This window comes from Dermatophagoides farinae, chromosome 4, assembly GCF_024713945.1.
Source record: "Dermatophagoides farinae isolate YC_2012a chromosome 4, ASM2471394v1, whole genome shotgun sequence".
In the NCBI taxonomy this organism is placed as follows: domain Eukaryota; kingdom Metazoa; phylum Arthropoda; class Arachnida; order Sarcoptiformes; family Pyroglyphidae; genus Dermatophagoides; species Dermatophagoides farinae.
Window position 1 is genome coordinate 5,021,702 of NC_134680.1, and position 19,097 is coordinate 5,040,798.

General features: G+C 30.3%; 2 protein-coding genes across 6 annotated transcripts; both read right to left on the reverse strand.

Annotated features, from left to right (window-relative positions):
• Positions 1-68: 68 nt before the first annotated feature.
• On the reverse strand, positions 69-2,394 carry LOC142597468 (uncharacterized; the record flags this gene model as incomplete). The annotated part of the gene is made up of 3 exons (XM_075730338.1): positions 69-1,829; positions 1,901-2,216; positions 2,251-2,394. Coding segments are annotated over 2 exons (345 nt in total), but the record flags the coding sequence as incomplete, so codon positions are not given.
• LOC124489791 (uncharacterized) lies at positions 2,061-15,683 on the reverse strand. Of its 5 annotated transcripts, none has more exons than XM_075730335.1 (6): positions 14,725-15,683; positions 14,380-14,592; positions 3,878-5,154; positions 3,454-3,796; positions 3,306-3,392; positions 2,061-3,159 (listed from the first exon to the last, which is right to left on the reverse strand). In XM_075730335.1, exons 3-6 carry the CDS (start codon positions 4,361-4,363, stop codon positions 2,555-2,557), a joined length of 1,521 nt encoding a protein of 506 aa, XP_075586450.1. In that variant the 5' UTR covers positions 4,364-5,154; positions 14,380-14,592; positions 14,725-15,683; the 3' UTR covers positions 2,061-2,554. The 5 variants fall into 5 exon arrangements, with proteins under 5 accessions (XP_075586450.1, XP_075586449.1, XP_075586452.1 ...); XM_075730334.1 differs by having other exon boundaries at positions 14,380-14,657; XM_075730337.1 differs by lacking the exon at positions 14,380-14,592.
• Between the last annotated feature and the right edge of the window lie 3,414 nt (positions 15,684-19,097).

A 19,097-nucleotide genomic window follows, 5' to 3' on the forward strand; every position in this document is an offset into this window, starting at 1 on the left:
ATTTAATAATATATATATATACAAGTTTTCCACAACCATCATTCATTGATTTAAAACTATTATTGATTGATTGATTGATCGATTATCGATTATTATTATTATCATTTAATCAAGTCAGAAATCAGAGAAAAAAATTAAAATTAAAAAAAAAGAATTCATGGATTACAATAATAATAATAATAATAAAAATTCCATGGGTGGTCTCATCGACATATGTATGATGGTAATGGTTGTAAATGATGGTGTGGATGATCATAACTCATCATTATGCTGGTGGGAGGTGTGTATGTGTGTGTGTAAGTGTGTATGAGTGCGTATGTTCAACATCAAATAAAGAAACACAACTATTATCATTATATATTGTTTAGTCGATGATTGATTGATTGTTTATGTTTGTTTCATTTTTATAAATCTGTCTGTCTGTGTGTTTAATATAAGGGGTTTAAATTACAAAATTATTATTATTATTATTTGCGACAATCGAAACACATAATAATAAAATACAAAAAAAAAGAATCAGTTGACATTTGTAGGGTTCATAAAATAAAAAAAAACAAAACATCATCGTTTTTTGAGTTAGTTATTACACAAAAAAAAAATTTTTTTTTTGCAATTGGTCAATCGCTGGTCGTCTTAGTAGTCGTTGGTTTGGAAAATATCATAATTTTTTTTAAAATTATCAAACTTTTCATACCATCCGATAGATGGCCTCTCGTGCATTGTTTCGTTTATAATTTGTACATGATTTTTTTTTTCACTATTCTTCAGGTTTTGTACATTTTTTTTTTGCTTTGCAGGCTGGCTTGTCTTCATTGTCATCCGATGGACAATTAGTTAATTTTTTTCTGTTATGATACATATCATTTGATGGTAAAAATATTGAGTTGATTGATATAACATACCCGAATTAATGAATTATTACGACTAGAGAAAAGAGAGAGAGAGAGAGACTTGGTAATGCATCATTGAAAACCAAACGAAAGAAAAAAAAATTTGATATTAAATGAAAAAAAAGGAAAATTTGAAAAATTCAAGTCGATATTTTTGGACATTATTGTTGTTGTTGTTGTTGAATAACAGGAAATTTGTCTTTATACGTGAAAACCGGACCGGAAATCAGCAAGTCTATTAATATACGTATATATTTATATTTATATTTATGTGTGCGTATACAGAATCATTGGTATCAAAATTGGCATATATTTATAGGATATGGGTGTGTGTGTGTGTCTGTGCTTCACCAAAATTGCATTTGATGCACATGTTATTGATGTGTGTATGTATGTCTGGTGTGTGGATTATGTCGGTCGATCAATTGGTATATATGAATGACTATCACATCTTGCAAAGATAAAAAATATAGAAGAGATTCATTGATGATGAATTAAACACTTACAAATATAAATAGAATCATCATTTCAAGCTTTTATTTTTATTTTTTGGGATTTTCTTCCAGTTGTTGATGATGATGATGATGATGATTATGATGAAGACATCATCAACAACAACAACAACAACAGCGACAACAACAACATTTTGAAAAATTCATTATGAAGATGATAATGATTGGTAGGTACAAAATAAAAAACACACACATATACAAAAAAAATTTCATTTTCTATTTTGAAAATTGGACACACACACACAAATACAAAAAATGATGATGATGATGATGATGACGATGAGATCCAGCAAATTATTAAATTAAAAGAAAATGACAGCATCTGCCTATTTGTTTTCAATCTTTGTGTGTGTGTGTATGTGTGATGGGGATCATATAATTCGATTATGTACAGAATTTGATTCTTGATGTTTTATTCATTTTATAGCTAAAAAAAAGAATTCAAATAAAAATAATCAAGAGTCAAGTTTTTTGTTGGATTAAAAATAATTTACATACAATTATTGATGATCAATAATAACAGTCAGTAGTCACAGATCATCATGTTGTAACCGTCGCCGTCGTCTTGGATGATTTATTATTACGTTGAATATTATTTTCACGATCATTATTATTACGAAATTTTTTGATCATTATTATTATTGGTATTATTTCCGGCAACAAATCCGGCTGTAGCACCATTCATCATATGTCCAAGGCATATGGTAGCCGAATTGGCGGCATGCATACCGGCTGCCATACCGTTAAACAATGATAAACGGCTTAACGGTGATGCAAAATTTCCATATGGTGTCGTTAGAAATGGACCATTAGATTGTAGTATTACGTCCATTATTGTGAACACCGACACTACTACTACCGGTACCGTTATTGGCAGCATGATTATTATTGTTGAATATAGATTTATGGCTTAAATTAGCTGGATGACCGGAAAGCCAACTAGATGCTGCGGCTGCTGATGATGTTGAATGTGAGGATAATGGATTATTTATTTACAATTGCAGCCGCCGCTTGACCAGTAGTTGATTTGTTGTTGATGGTGAATAAAGTGTAAGTGCAGCGGCTGCAACTGATGATGATGATGGTCCAACATTAACACCAGTTGCATTGACAAATGATATCATTGTTGGATCAGTTGTTGAATCGGTTGTTTTACCGATTTCGAAATTTCTTTGATTGTTCTGACCTAGCAATCAAACAATGGATGGAATATGGAATTTGTGCCATCAACGGCTGTTGGTGAAACTCACTGGAAAGGCTGTGATTCAGGTGATTTCTTGCATTCAATAAATTGGAATGATGTGATGATGCTGCGGCAGCTGCTGCTGCGGCTGCTGCCGCCGCTGCCGAGGGTATATCGCTTAATGGTGATGATGATGAACCGCCATCATCATCGGTTACAGATGATGATCGTGATGGTGATCCATTCGGTCTTGTATCATGACCACCTGCGTTATTATTATTATTATTATTTGGATTTACAGCCGCAGCGGCTACAGCTCCAAGGCCAAGATCAAGTACGGAATTTGGTCCATATGTAGCAGCTGCTTGCATTAATGATGCTGATGAAACACGTTCCACAGTATGATGACCACCACCACCACCGCTATGTTGATTTCCATTCACAGCTGCAACCATAGCGGCTGGATTAGGTGGATTATTCGGATGATTGGCTAATGTATTACGACGGCTACTTGTACTACGTTTCTGTGATGGATACGTTCCAGCATGACGTTGCATATGTGTTTTAAGATTGCCTAAAATTTGAAAAAAAATCAGAATGATTTTGTGTTTGAAAAATAATAATGACTTGCGTGTCGAAACACGTTCTTTAAATATAGCATCTTAAGAAACTAATTTAAGTGGATTAGTTGTAATAAATTATAATAAAATAAAATCATACCTTTTTGCGAGAAAGTTTTCCCACAAACAGGACAGGTAAATGGTTTTTCTTTCGTATGTACGGATCTTATGTGCGTTTTTAGGTTACCTAAAAAAAAATTATCTATGTTATAACCGGGGCTAAACAACAATGTAAAAATGACAATTACCTTTTTGTGAAAAACGTTTACAACATAATTCGCAAAAAAAATCTTTATCCGATTGATTTTGATGTTGTTGTTGTTGTTGTTGTTGTTGCTGCTGTTGTTGTTGTTGTTGTTGTTGCGATTGATGATGTGATTGATGCTGTTGTTGTTGATGGGCATGATGTTGTTGTGATGTTTGATGATGTGATTGTTGTTGTTGCATATGTTGGGCATGATGATGTTGTTGTTGTTGATGTGCATTCATAGCTGAATTTGGTTGACCAATACCACCACCATTTGTATTGGCTCCACCACCACTATTCATATGATGTGAATGATGATGATGTGTACTTTTGGTTCCATAAATCTATTATATTATAATCAAAATTCAATCAATCGATCAATAAAAAAAATAATTCAATAAACTAAAAAAACCATCATCACTTACCGCTTGTAAATGTTCGGATGATGATCCACCAGCGGAATTTTGATTGGAATTTGATGACGATCCTGTTTGATTATTGGTTGCGGCTGTAGCTGCCGATGTACCATTATTACTATTACCGGTACCATTGGTTCCAGGTAAATTTCGTACACCAAATAATGAACGCATTGGATCACCAAATGCAGCTGATAATAGTCCACCATAATTTGTTGACATCATATTGGCAACGGCTTGATCATAACAACTACTTGCATTGAATGAACCCATATTCATTGAATAATTACCGCTATTATTATTATTTGTTGTTGCTGTTGTTATTCTATTATTTGTTGTGGAATGAGCATGTAATTGATGTTGTTGTTGTTGTTGATGATGATGATGCGAATGATGACGTCCAATATTTTGAATATTGCTGCTACTGCTTCTATGATTATTATTATTATTATTATTAATCGAATTGTTGTTTGAAGCAGCAAAAGCTTTGGACATAATTTTTAGCTTTATTTTGACGGTTTTTATTCTATCGTTTGGTTAGCTGAAAGTGGTGTGTTAGTCGGGTATATATTTATGTAATTTTCAATATATATACCCGTCTAACAATTACCAAATATATATTTGAATGTGTATTTTTCAAGATGAAAAAAAATGATCAATTTGTCAATAAAACAAAAACATACACACACACACACAAACACACAAAGATGAACGTAAAACAGGATTGATGATTTGTTTAGTGAATTTGAAAAAAAAATTTCAACAAAAAAAAATTCACAAAATTAAACAAATATTTTGTTTTGTACTGTCCATTATCATCAATATGGGTAGTTTAGGCGCACCAGAACTTTTGATGAAAAATAGGTAGGTAAAAGTTTTTTTTTCCACAAACAAAAAACACATTTGTTATACACACACACAGTTGAATGAACCAACTTCCAATGATGATGATGATGATGATGATAATGCAATGTGACAAACAATAAGATAATGGAATGAAATTGTAAAAAAAAAAATTTCAATGAAAATTGATTACAATAATCAGTGTTGTGTTGTGTTGTGTCTGTCTGAAAACTTTTTCCGATTATAATGTCGGTGTTGTGAATGTTGAGTTGATAAAATTGAACAAATAAAAACACAATAAAAGAGAAAGTGTGACGAAATCCGAAATCAGTTTTATTTTTCCCTTTTGTAATCTGAATTAGTAGGGCAATGTAACGATGATGATGATGATGATGACGATTTTAGGTTTCGTGTATTCACAATCGATAATTTGGTCAAAAATCCTGTGATTCAATAAATGCAAAAAAAAAATTAGAATTTTTTTGAGAATTTTATGAAAAAAAAATCGAAAAAGTCAATGTTGTTAATAGAATTCGAAAGATTCTTGCTGTTATTCTGTCGTGTTGGCCAGTAACCGCGCGTCTGATCTAATATGATTCGAATGAATTTTTGCATTTGGAAAAAAAAACGATTGTAACGATGTTTTTCCGTTGTTTTATGTCGCCGTGTGTGTGTATGTGTTTCTATTTTATTCTTTCTCAACAAACACAAGACAAAAAAAAAAAGAAAAAAATCGAGACATAGCCAATGCGAATAAACGAGCGAGAAAAAAAAAGAGAGAGGAAAAAAAAGAAAAGGAAAAAAAGAAAAAAAAACCAGAGAACTAGATACCCGAACAAACAAAAAAAAATGGAGAAAAAAAAGGAAGAATCCCATGATGATGATGATGATGACTGCTAGTGTACACGACATGAACAACAACAACAACAACAACATGAACACAATAATAATAATAATAATAACCAAAGAGGAGAAAAAAAAGTGACGGGAAAAAACGAAAATATCCGTCGTTTTTTTTTAGTAAAGATGAAAAAAGCATAAAGGTTTTTTTTGAAGCCAGCCAAAAATATAGAGAAACTTTTTGGTACACACACACACACACACACAAACAAAACATGAGTAAAGAATCTTTTCCAAAAATCTATATATATATGATTCGAATAGTAGTAGCATATAGAATATAATGCTAATGGGTGGATGGTTTGATTGAATTTGCAGCCAACCAGAGAATCCCAAAACCTTGATCAATACCACTACAAAATTCTTTGTAGGAAAAAAAACGATTTTACATCAACAACAACCACAAGAAAAAAAGAGAGAATCCACGAACCGAAAACCAAACCAAATGAAATGAGAAAGAGAAGAAAAAAAAACGAAAAAAAGCAGAATCGACGAACCAAAACCAAAAAACGAAAAAAAAAAGAAAAAAACGAAACAAAATTGAACGAAGCAAAAAAAAAAAAAAACGAACAAACGAATTCAAAGCGACGGCCAACCAGAATCAAGCAAAGCAACGAAAAAAAAACGATAGCAAAAAAAAAAGAAAAAAAACACGAATAAAAATTGAGAAAGAATAAAAAAAAACTGCAAAAACACGCCCAATGTTTTCGTTCTCTCTCTCTCTTTCTTCACTTCACTTCTTTCCAAACGAATATCTGTTGTTGTTGTTATTATTAGTATTCCGGCAACAACAACAACAACAACAAAAAAAAGAATCCCGAATGGCGAGAAAGAAAAAAAAGATATAGTTTTTTTTCCTGTTGTTGTTGTCATTGTGCGTGTGTGTGTGTGTGTGTGTTCATCATTGCCCGATTCTCAAATAATAACAACAATGATGATGATGATGTTGATGATGGCGTCGACGCCATCCATCCAGCTAGAAACTGAATTGAATTGAAAGAAACAATAATAATAATAAAAAGAAAAGAATAGAATAGAATAGAGGGAATGAATGAAAAAAAAGAAGAGAGAATTCATTGTTTGTTGGGATTCCTAGCGTTATTATTATTATTGTTATAGTGTTCCTGGAACAACAACAACAGCAGCAGCAACAACAACAACAACGTTGACGACGACGGCGATGATGATCTTGGTTGTTGTTTTTTTTTGTCTTTTTCTTTTTTTTTCATTCGTTTATTATTTTTATTTTTCATTTGGCGTTGTTGTTGTTGTTGTTTGTTTTTGTTTTTTTTTTCATTATTTTTTTCCTCGAATCGGATGTAGAATATTCTTCATTGCTGATTCAAATGGTAGGAATTTTTTTTTTATTTTTTTTTGTTGTTGTTTTTCTCATCATTGTTGCTGTTGTTGTGTTCAAATTTAATGAATTTTCATCATCAGTAAAACAAAAAGCAGGTTGGGTTTTATTTTTCCTGTTTTGTTTTATTTTTCTGAATTGGATGAATATGAAATGTTGGGATTATCATAATCATCATCATCATCATCATCATTGTACATAAAGAATGAATGTATGTTTTGATCCACACACACACACAAAAACACAAAAACGACCCCATTTTATATAAATAAAAAAAAAAATACAACCCAACCATCAATTCTATTTTAGATCAGAGGGTTTAAAACCACACCCCAGATACTTGAGTATCAAAATGGAAAAAGTTTGAATACCACTGTTTTATCGGTGATGCTTTTTTCCTATTTGGCGCTCTTTTTTTTCACTTTCGGTGTGCAGGGAATTGGAATTTCAAATTCCAAATTTTTTTTTTCTTTCTTTTCTTTCCTATATATGTGTGTTTTTTATTTGTCGTCTCTTTTTTTTCATTTTGTTTGTTTTATATATATATATAAATATTTATTCTACACACACACACACACCGTTGTTGTTAGAATAGTTTTTTTTCTTGACTGGTTATTATATTATTATTGTTGTTGTTGTTACTTTCGATTTTTCTTTTTCGTTTCTTTTTTTTTTTTTTGGTGTGTATGTTGGGCCCTGTGGCATCATTTTGTTGTTGTTGTTGTTTATTGCAATATTTTGCATGTGAATTCAGGCAGAGAAGAGAACAAACATAGTAATGGTTATGATGATTTCTAGAAAAAAAAACCGACGGTATTTTTTTTCATTATTAAATGAATGAATCTGTGTGTAGATGCTATATATATTAACATCAAACGAAAAAACAAAAAAAAAATCATTCCAAATTCATGGTCTCCAACTACAAGAATGTATTTCTTATCGTGTTTACAATTTGCCGACGAGAAAGAAAAAAAAAGAAAAAACCAAAAACAACAACAACGAAAAAAAAATCGACTCGAATCAAATACACAACATAGAACCATTATCCAAATGGGTGTATATATAGTTGTTGGTCGGTAGCCAACCCATCCACCAACACCCCCACTCTCCTCTGTAGCGAAAAAAAAACAATTCGAATCGAAACGAGAGAAAAAAAAAACAAAACAAACCAACCGATGATCATTCCGGAAACAGAGCTGACAGTGTGTTTTCATTATTATTGTTTTTTCTTTTTTTTTCTTAGACGATCAAAAACACTTTGTTTTTTGTTTCGAACGCTTAAGGTGGGGGCTAAAAATTTGGATCGAAAGCCTACCACCACCACCACCACCACATCATCATATATATGATGATGTATTGGCTTTTCATTCCATTTCAGTTTAGGTTTTTTTCCACGTTCGTGATTCAATGTATTGACAACGCGTACCATGGTTCCAGCCATACACATTTATCACATTTTTTTCGACTGTAACAATCTCGAGAAATTTTTTTTTCTTTTTTTTTTGTTTTTGGATAAAAACACAAAAATTTCGTATGAGAAAAATTATTTAACCAAAAAAAAAAATGAGTGAAATTTTGATGAAACAATTATCAATTGATTTGAAAACATTTAAATTCCAATGAAATTGATTGTAAAACAATCGATTGTCCCACAATCGATTATTATTATATAATGAACAAAAAATTCGTTTCCGGAATTTTTTTTCTCCAAAAAAAAAAATTAATTACCAAAAACAGCAACAAAATCAATTTTGATAATCTAAAAATATCAAGCCATCATCAGTCATATCAATGTCATCATCAGTAGGATTTGAAAATTTCTCAGTATAATCAGAATATAATAAATTCGAATAGAATTGTCAAGGGGAGATTGAAATAAAAAATGTCAAAATTTTTTCCAACAAAGCAAATGATTAAAATCTCAAAGGAAATGTCATAATGGTCATCATCATCATCAACAACAACAAAAACAAAAACGAGAAAAAAAAATTTAAATTTTAATCCGAAAAGGGAAAAAAATGGGTAGAAAAATGTTCATTCGAAAAAAACAATGGGTTTCAACAAAAAAAAAAAAAATAAAATGAAATGAAATGAAAAGGCCAGAATACATTTTCCGATGAATGAAAAACGAAAACGACTTTACCGAGAGAGAGAGAAAAAAAAAAAAAAAAATAAAAAAAAAGAAAAAATATTCGTAAATAGAAAACGAACAAGCAAACACACACACACACACACACAAAAGCAATTCGAGGAAAAAAAGAAAAAAAAATTTGGCGAAAATCGGATTTTCCCGTTCCTTTGTCGTTGTCATCGTTCCATTTTTTTTTCTTTTCTTTATTCTTCTTGTTTCATTCATTCATTCATTCAATTCGATGAATGAAACAAGAAAAAACGTAGTTCAATTCAGTACAGTTTCGGTTCGGTTGACTAAAAAAAAGTCTTTCGATGATGATGTTTTTGCGAGCCAGAAATTCAAAGTCTGAAAACATTTCTGAATTCAAACATTGGTTAAGCACAATGAAACAGCTCGGAATTCTATGATGATGATGATGTAGATGATGGTGGTTTGGAAAAAAAAGAAAAATATTTTTTTTTGTCTTTCAAATTTCACAACATCAAATGGGAACCAAAAAAAAAAAAAAAACTGTCACCCTCCAAGTTCCAATTCAATTCAATGAAAAAGAATCAATGTGTGTGTGTGTGTGTGTGTTATGTGTGTGAAAAGGAAATGAGAGAAAACAAAATTTCCTCGAGTCTCTCTCTCTCTCTCTCTCTTTTTTCTTTCTGATTCGGGAATTCTTTTCGTTTTGCGGAAATTAAAAAAAAACGAAACTCAATGAAAATAAAAATCAAAAACACAGAATCGAACGAAAGAAAAAAAAAGATTCCAATTCAAATGTCATCATGAATGAATACGCATGTCCATTTCGTGAAAAAAAAATATTTTCATCATCATCATGTCATTTATGGATCGACCATTATTATCATTTTTTCTCCCAATGATTAAATTCACATCAGGACCAAAAAAAAAAATTATTTCCAAATTCCATCGTGGACCAAAGAAATAAAAATTTCAAATCCCAAAAGATTATATAGAGCATAAAGCTTTATGCATCAACAAAAAACAAAACAAAAAAAAAATTGTCCGACAAAAAAAACAAACAAACAAACAAACGGCTTATCGACGACACTGAACAACGAATGAATGAAAGAACAAACGAACGGAAAAAAATTCCAACATAAACAACCAGACCAATGAATGATGAAAGATATGGATGGTCGGTCGGTCAACACAATATTTGATCAACAACAACAACAACAACAAAATTCTCACATATGACGCCCATGATGTGAAAGAGTGGGTGGAAGAACTTGAGAAGGGGAAATGAAAGAAATTTAATATCGGGTGTCCCACACACACACTGTTTTTCACTTCAAAAAAACAATAACAATAACCAAAAAAAAAACAACGGTATCCATTATTATTTTGAACAAAAAAAAAGAGAAAAAACATTAAACGGACAAAGGGAAGAACAAAAAAAAAAAAAAGAAAAAGCTGCAGGGAACCCCTTGGAAAAGAATCTAGAAATAAAAATGACGCCAAAAAAAATAAATAAATAAAAAAATGCACACTAAGTGAATGAGAGAGTGAGTGAGAGAACGAGAGAATCTCATTCATTCAACCAGGAATAAAAATAAAAAAAAACCAGCCGAATCAAAAAAAAAAAAACAAATTCATCTCTTCCATCCCCCATTATCATCGAATTAGGCATTTGAGCGCCCATTTTGTTTATGACCAAAATTCTAAAACCCCTGCGCTTCGTTTTATATAAAGCATCTTGGGATTCAATGAACAAACGAAGAAGAAAAAAAAATTCGGTATTTGTCTGCACCAAAATAAAAAAAAACGAAAAAAAAATTGTCGACCAGAATTTGTGAAAAAGTCTCATTTAATTTTTTTTTCTGTTTCGAAAATTTGAACAAACGATTTTTTTTCTTTTTTTTTGTTCATCATTATGGTTGATGGCGTCTGAAAAAAAATTCTTTCTCTCTCTCTCTCTCTATCAGTGAAAACATCAGAATTCTGTGGTGGCAGTGGTGGTTGGTGATGGAAACATCAGCCATTTCTATATATATTTTTTTCTGGCTTGTTTTTTTTCCATTCCTATTCTGTGTGTCTGGATTCTGGTTTCAGTATTTCACACACACTGTGTGTGTGTGTGTTTGCTAGCCTCAAAAAAGAATTAAAATTCGATTGCACATTATATAATTATAATACTGGTCTGGTTTTTTTTCGTATCTTTATTTCAATTTTTTTTTTATTTTTCGGTTGCATAATTTTACATTTATATAAATTAATTAACACACACGACTTCCAAAGAAAAAAATTTCAGGTATACGGGAAAAAAAATTTGAGCAACTAGCAACGTATAAAAAAAAAGACAACACACCCATATCATCATCAAGGTGATTAACCCTTCATCATCATCATCATCATTACCATGATTCAGTCGTTCAATTCATCACTAACCATTCAAAAAAAAAAAAATGAATTAAAAAGAGAAAAAAAAAATATAAGGTGGTGGTAAAAAAAAAAATAGTTTTGAAAAAAAATAAATAAAAAAAACTGAAAATGATGAAACTTGATTTTTTTTTTTGTACCGAAAAAATAAGTAGAATACCATCATCATCATCATCATCATGAATGTTTTGGTTATTATTATTACCCGGTTTTTTTTCTCTTGATGTGCTCCATTAAATATCATCAAGTTTTAAAACTAAAAGATGATGATGATACTCATATATATTATAAAGAGAAAGAGAATGAGAAATGTAAAGAATAAGAAAAAAAAGGTGGCAATGGCCAAACACATTTTGCTCCATTGAATCAAATGTGAATAAAAAAAAAAAAATGAATGACGATGACGATCTTTTTTCTCGTCGTTTATAGCATCATCATCATCATCATCATCAATGTATCCAGCAGATGGTATGGATTGTGTTGTGTACGTATGTGTGTGGCAGAAAAAAAAGTCCGAAGAATAAGAAAGAAGAGGAAAAAAAATCAGACCATCATTGCCATTGATTATTATTATTTTAATGGCATTTTTTTTTCTCTCTCCTGTTGTTAATGATTATCATGTGTTATTTTTTTTCTTTCTTTCTTTCCTAATTCACGCCGAGGACACACACACACACAATGGATTGTTTTTGTTTTTTGCAAACTTTTCGTTGTTAAATTCTTTCGAATAATAATAATAATCATAATTAATTTCATTTTATTTTAATCATCAAAGTGTTGATGAAGAAAAAAAAATAGAATCAAAGAATTTCAAAATCTATATCAATCGATTATTATTCCAACCGAATAGGTCAGTAAGTTAAAATAGCCAACAAAAGAAAAGTGTCAATGGACTTTTTATATTTTTTTTCTTCTATTGAAAACACAACAACCACCAACCACCACCACCACCACCACCATTGCCAAAACATTCGAAAACTAATATTCCATAAATAATAATGACATCCATCATAATCATCATCATATCACTGAGAAAATTTCATGATCATGTAAAAATCCTTGAAAAAAAAACATTTTTCTTTTTCTTTTTCTTTCTAGCTCCACAACAACAACCACACACCATCACTAATCAAGAAAAAAAACATACATACACACACACACACACATGTTATTGAAAGTTAACGAATCATATATTCATCATCATCATCATCATCACCAGTGGTGGCCAGCCCGAGAAAAAAAAAATCCATGTTTTTTTTTCTTTGCCTGGTTTCGAATCGAAAAAAGGAAAAAAAATGATAAAAAATTGCACATTGCAAAAAAAAAAAAAAATGTATGACGAAGAAGATGAGGAGGAGGATGAAGAAGAATATATATAAATATGAAAACAAAAAAAAAAAAAGAAACCACTGAACTTCTTATAGAATTGTATTATGAACAAAATATTTGTAGGATGCTATGCATCATTATCATCATCATCATCGGTGATGATGATAGTGAAGAAGGAAACTAACAATGAGGAGGAGGATGAGGCAAAAAAAAAGTGGGTGGAAAACAAAATGAGAACAAGCTTCTTCACATCACACAACAACAACAACAACAACAAAACACCACCATCATCATCATCATGAATGTATGTTATGTAATTTTTTTTTATATTCATTCTTCACACACACACACACAGACACGCATACAACACTTTGGTTTGTGTGTTTTTCGTTGATGTTGTTGTTGTTTTTGTTCATTTTTTTTTGGTCATCAAAGAAAAAAAAACAGGAAAAAACAAAACAAAACAAAAAAAATTGATGCGGCCAAAACCCTCATTCAATCATTCACGACAACACACACACAAAGTATACACATATACAAAGTAAAGGCTGTTTTTTTTGCATAGTTATATTTATGCAATTCTTGTCGAATTTTTTTTACTATTTGAAAATCAATTTCAAAAGAAATCGATTTTGCCCAAAAACTGGCATCTTTTGTTGTTGTTGTTGTTGTTATTGCTGTTTTTATCAATGACAAATATGTAATTCGTTTTTTTTGTCGTATTCAAGCTATGTCAATTACAGAGTCATGAGATTATTTTTTTTTCTTCTATTTCGTTTGTATCAGAGTTTTTGTCGTTTGATGCTGTTGTTATTCTGGAACGTAGACAAAATTCATCAGAATTCATTATGACCTGGAATAAACAATAACGACGACAACAACAACAACAGAATACGACAATTTTAATTACAAAGCCACATACAAAAACATATTTAGGATCGTTATTTTTCTATGGCTTCTCATTACGATGATAAGTGATGACAACAATGATGATTGATTTAAAATTTTGATTTTAAAAATAACTGATTATTATTGAATTTTCCAGATAAATTCATCAGATTTGTTTTCACCAGAGATCAAATTGTATGAATTTTGACAAGAAAACAAAAAAAAACAGACAAAATTTTTTGCAAATGGTGATTATTATTCTAACTGATGGCTGATGATTTAAACGATTTCATTATTCATCAACATTTTCCTTTTCCGGTTGACCATTTTTTTTTGTTTATTGTTTGCTGAATAAAAAAAAGTCATCATCATCAAGATTCGATAAAAAAAAGGAATGAATGAATGAAACATATAAATACGGGCGTCGTGGCTATTTTTTTTCCAAATTTTTTTAAATTGAAAATTTACTAAACTAACGAATTCAATCCAATAATACAGTTTAGGTCTTAAACTTTAAGACTTTAGGATAAAGCTGAATGAATTGGGAATTGAAAACGAAACGAAACGAAAAGTAATGGAATAGAAAATGAATAAAAGTAAAGATTCAACAATCGATAAGAATCAAATAATAATGAATGAAATGAAAATGTGACAAAATAAAGTATAACTTACCATACAGCACACAAGCAGACACAAAATGAATTCGATGTTTGAAAGAAAATTTTGTCAAAAAAAAAAAAAAAATCAAAATTCACAAAAAACACATTTACAGAGCAAAAGGTATTTGTATTGCTATCGAGAATTATAGAATTTTATCAATCAAATTCTAAATGATGATAGTAAACGGATGAGATGAAGTAGGAACACACACATTACATTTTCTTTCTTTTTTTTGAAAACGTAAACACATTTGATTATGAAATCATCAGTAATAATTAATATAATCAAAACTATGAAGATAAGATTATTCTATTCATTAGAAAAAAATGGAAAAATAACTATAGATTGATTACTTACATCAACCAAACACACAAATTTTTTTTTTTTTTTTTTTTGATAAATACTGGACAACGAAAACAAAAATGTTATTTTTTTCACATTTAAAACCCGAATTACAAGATTCGGGTAAATTAATGAATATCCGATGTGTGTGTGTGTGAACAACAGGATGAAAAAATTCGGGTTTTTTTTTCGGGGTTATTCTTTTTTTTTCTTTTTTTTTTTTTTTTGGTTGGTTGGTTAATGACGATGATGATGTTGTCGATGAATATCTTTTGGGAAAAAAAATGTATACACAAAAATGGGAGTGAGTGAGCGAGCGAGCGAGCGAGCGAGAGGGTGAGGATCAGAAGTAGCAGTTGTATCCAAAGCAAGAAGAACAAAAAGAATGAAATAAAAACGATAACTTGCTCAAGTTTTCGTGGTTGGTTGGTTGGCTTGGTTGGTTGGTTCTGTCCATCGCATAGCAGCGAGTGGCAATATTTTGTTGACGAATACCACAAATGTTACAATACTACTACTTTATTCAATACGTTGGAACAAGAAATGAATTTCAAAAAAAAAAAAAAAATATGCTGCCGTGTTGTTGTCGTTGTTGTGTGTGTTTTTACAACTTGCCATGTCAAGCTTGCTTTCGCCTTTTTTTTTTGACGAAACACGATTTACAATAAATGAGGAGGAGGATGAAGGACGTCGACGTTATATAGTAGTGGCAAATTTAAAATGGGTGGATTTTTTTTCTGATTTAGTTTCGTTGTTTTATTTTTTTATTTTTTTTTTGTTGTTGTAAATTTGAATTGATAAAAAGGTTGACGATGATGATGATGATGATGATGATAAGGGGGTGGAACATGGGGAAGTTGAGTGAATTTTCGTTGTTTTTTTTTGTTTGTTGTTTCACTAACCACCCAATATTCCAGCTTCCTTGGGCTTTGGTAACGTAATTTTTTTTTCTTGTTTTTTTTCTGGTGGTCGCCGTGTGTGTCTGTGTGTGTGTGTGTGTTTGCTGTGGTTTAATGATTTTTTTTTTCGTTAAAGAAGAAAAAGAAGTGTTTTGTGAATTGAAACCGAAACGGGAAACAACAAAACAAAACAAAAAAAAAAAAAAAGAAAAACAAGAAAAAAAAATACGAACAAAGAGGGAGGGAGGGATCGTCTCAACAACAAGAACAACAAGAGAAAGGAAGAGAGAGAGAAAAAAAAATGTAATCATATCTCTCACACACACACATACAGTGAGGGGGAGGAAGATGAATGAATGAATAAATGAAAGGGAGGGAGGAAAGAAAAAGAAAAAAGATATGCTTTTTTTTTCTAGCAAAAAAAAGTAATGATTTTTGTGTCTGTGTGTGCGGAATGTTGATTGAAAAATATAAAAAAAAAATGTGTGATGCTTGTTGTTGTTGTTGTTGTCGCTTTATTATTCAATGTGGATGGGGATGCGGCTTATATTTTATTTTATTTTTTTAGCCATTTTTTCACCATCATCATCATCATCATCATTTTTCTTTATTGATATAAGAGATGTATAGATAGTATACGTGTCAAATTGTCAGCCATGAGGTGGTGGAGTAGGATAAAAATGATGATGGTGGTGGTGTTGGAGAAAAAAAAGAGAATCATGGCTCACCATACTGATTGGTGTGTGTGTATGTATTTATCTATGTTGATGACTTTTGAATAAAAAAAAAGAAAAAAATTTTAAATTTAACAAAAATCCTTGACATACTCAAATTGATAGAATAAATGTGTAACAACAACAACAACAACCTAAAGGCAGATGTTTTTTTTTATTCCTGGCTAACTTTATAATACATCGGAAATCAATAAAAAAAAAAACAAAAATCCTAAATTATCAAAACACAAGATAGATATGTATTAGATAGGAAGTTATGAAAGCGCCCAATATAAATCATTTTTTCCAAAGAATGATGATTATCACACTATTATTTTCTCTGTTAGGATTTCAAAGTGTTAAGTAAAAACAAAACCAAAGCAAAAAAAAAAAATCAACACCATTTATGGCCTATAAACTCAGTGTCGACCACACACACACACACAAACATGAATGAATGTGTTAATCTTTTGTCGACCAAAAACAAAATTACCAACACGAATAAATGATGATGATGATGATGATGGGAAATGGGAACCAAACCAAACCAAACGCAACGAAATGAAATGAAAAAAAAACGGAAAAATCATTTTTCATTCTAGATTCTGGTATGGTTTGTGTATGTGTTTGTTGACTATGCAGCACGTATATTATATATGTGTATAATACATAAAGCAAAAGAAATGTTCCCTTTGCAAGTTTGTAAATGTTTCCTTTTTTTTCTTGGCCACAAAATTAGATTGATTTTTTGTTGAAACAATTTTTTTTTTACATTTCCAGAAATCATTTTTCGAAACATACTAAATGGATACACACACACAACATACTGTTACGCAATAGAATATTATTTTAAAAAAAACAAAATTTTTTTCTAGCTTTTGTAGTCGCAATGTTATTGCATTTTGAATCAAAAAAAAAATCCAGAATTCATTCACACACACACACACACACACACACAAAAATCATGTTTGGAATGGCTTTCCAACAACAAACAAACAAACAAAAAAATGCGGAGGAGTTTAGGAACAAAGAAACACAATTGAAATTGTTAAAAGAGATAGAGAAAAAAAAAGAATTTTGCAAATATTCCATTTGGAAAAACACAAGAATCAACCACTAAAAAAACACCAGCATTCGTCAAAAAAAAAAAAAAATAAATGAAATGTAAAGATTTTGTTTAAAAAAACACCGATTTTAGAATCAAGAATAACAAGAAAAACGAGTAAATATTTGTTCAAAATTCAATTTTCGATATAAAAATCATTCATTCGATTCATTCATTATCATTATTGTTTTATCTATTAAATATTGTTATTATTATTGGTCATTTATAATCTATAATCTATGCCTGTGTGTGTGTGTACTATTTATAGATTATAAAACAAAATAAACAAACAAACAAACAAAAACAATAGAAATAATATAATTTACAATACACGATTCTGTGTCGTTTCTTTGATCAATCATATCATCATTTTATCTAAGTTTTTTTTCTTTTTTGTTACAATTGATTTTTTTTTTTTTGGTAGAATTGTGTTTAAATTATCATTTTTGAAAAAATTATATTAACAAAAACAGAATATTCTGCGCATGCTTTAATCATCATCACAATATAATTACCATCACACCATCAGGGTGGTGATGATGATGATGATGATGTTCCACATCACAAACATATATGCCTCATGATGTGATGTATAGTGTTGGTGGTCCAGGTGGAACATTTTCCCAAAAACATTATTAATGAAAAATAAAAACCTAAACTAAATAGAAAAAAAAGAGAGAAATGAAGAGAATCCTGGTTATTTTTGGTATGTGTAGGCGTTTTTCTTTTTTTTTTTTTGTTGTTGTTTTGTTCAATCATAATTCCATTCATATAACATCATCATATCATCACATTCATCCAAATAAAGCTGAATTTAGCTTTTGAGAAAACCAGAGATTTTCCAGATGTGATAAGAGATGATGATGATGATGATGGGAAAGAAACCGGAAATTTTCATTCTTTCCAATACAATATTTAAATAACCGTTGTTCCATAATAAAATGAAACAAAAAAAAAATCGTATCACGATGAATAAAATAACGGGAGCCACTGGAACAAAAAAAAAAAAAAAAAAAAACAAGAATCAGTATTACTAAACAACAACAAAAAAAATGATTAGAATTTTATCAAAGTAATTGAAAGTGAAAAAAACGACGAGATGTAATGAAAAAAAACCGATACGAACTGGAGCGAAGCGAGAAAATCCAAGCAAGCAAAAAAAAAAAAACTTCACTAATCCCAGTGTGTGTATCCACACATGTATAAAATATATTATCCGATGTGTTGGTGTTGTTGTCGGTGAATTGAAACGAATCGAATGAAAAACATTGAAACACACAGACCAAAAGGTAGAATCCATTCGCAAATGCAGTAGGGATGTTCATCATCATCATCATCATCGTTTATTTGTTCCAAATTCATTTCGTTTTTTTTCCAAATGGTTTGGGCTTGGATTCATAATTTTCATGATGATGATGATGATGAAATTCCAATTGCAATTTCCATAGATTTACGGATGGATGAGGTTGTTGTCGTTGTTTGTAACAAAATTTTGATTATGATGATGATGATTCTTGAGTTCTTGAGTTTTGGCTTCGTTGTCTGAATGGAAACAAATAAAAAAAACAATGTACAAGGGAATAGAATTATTATTATTATTATTATTCGGGATTCATTTTTTTCTTCTCTACTTTGCTTTCGGTAGCTGAGAAAAAAGCGACAACAACAAAA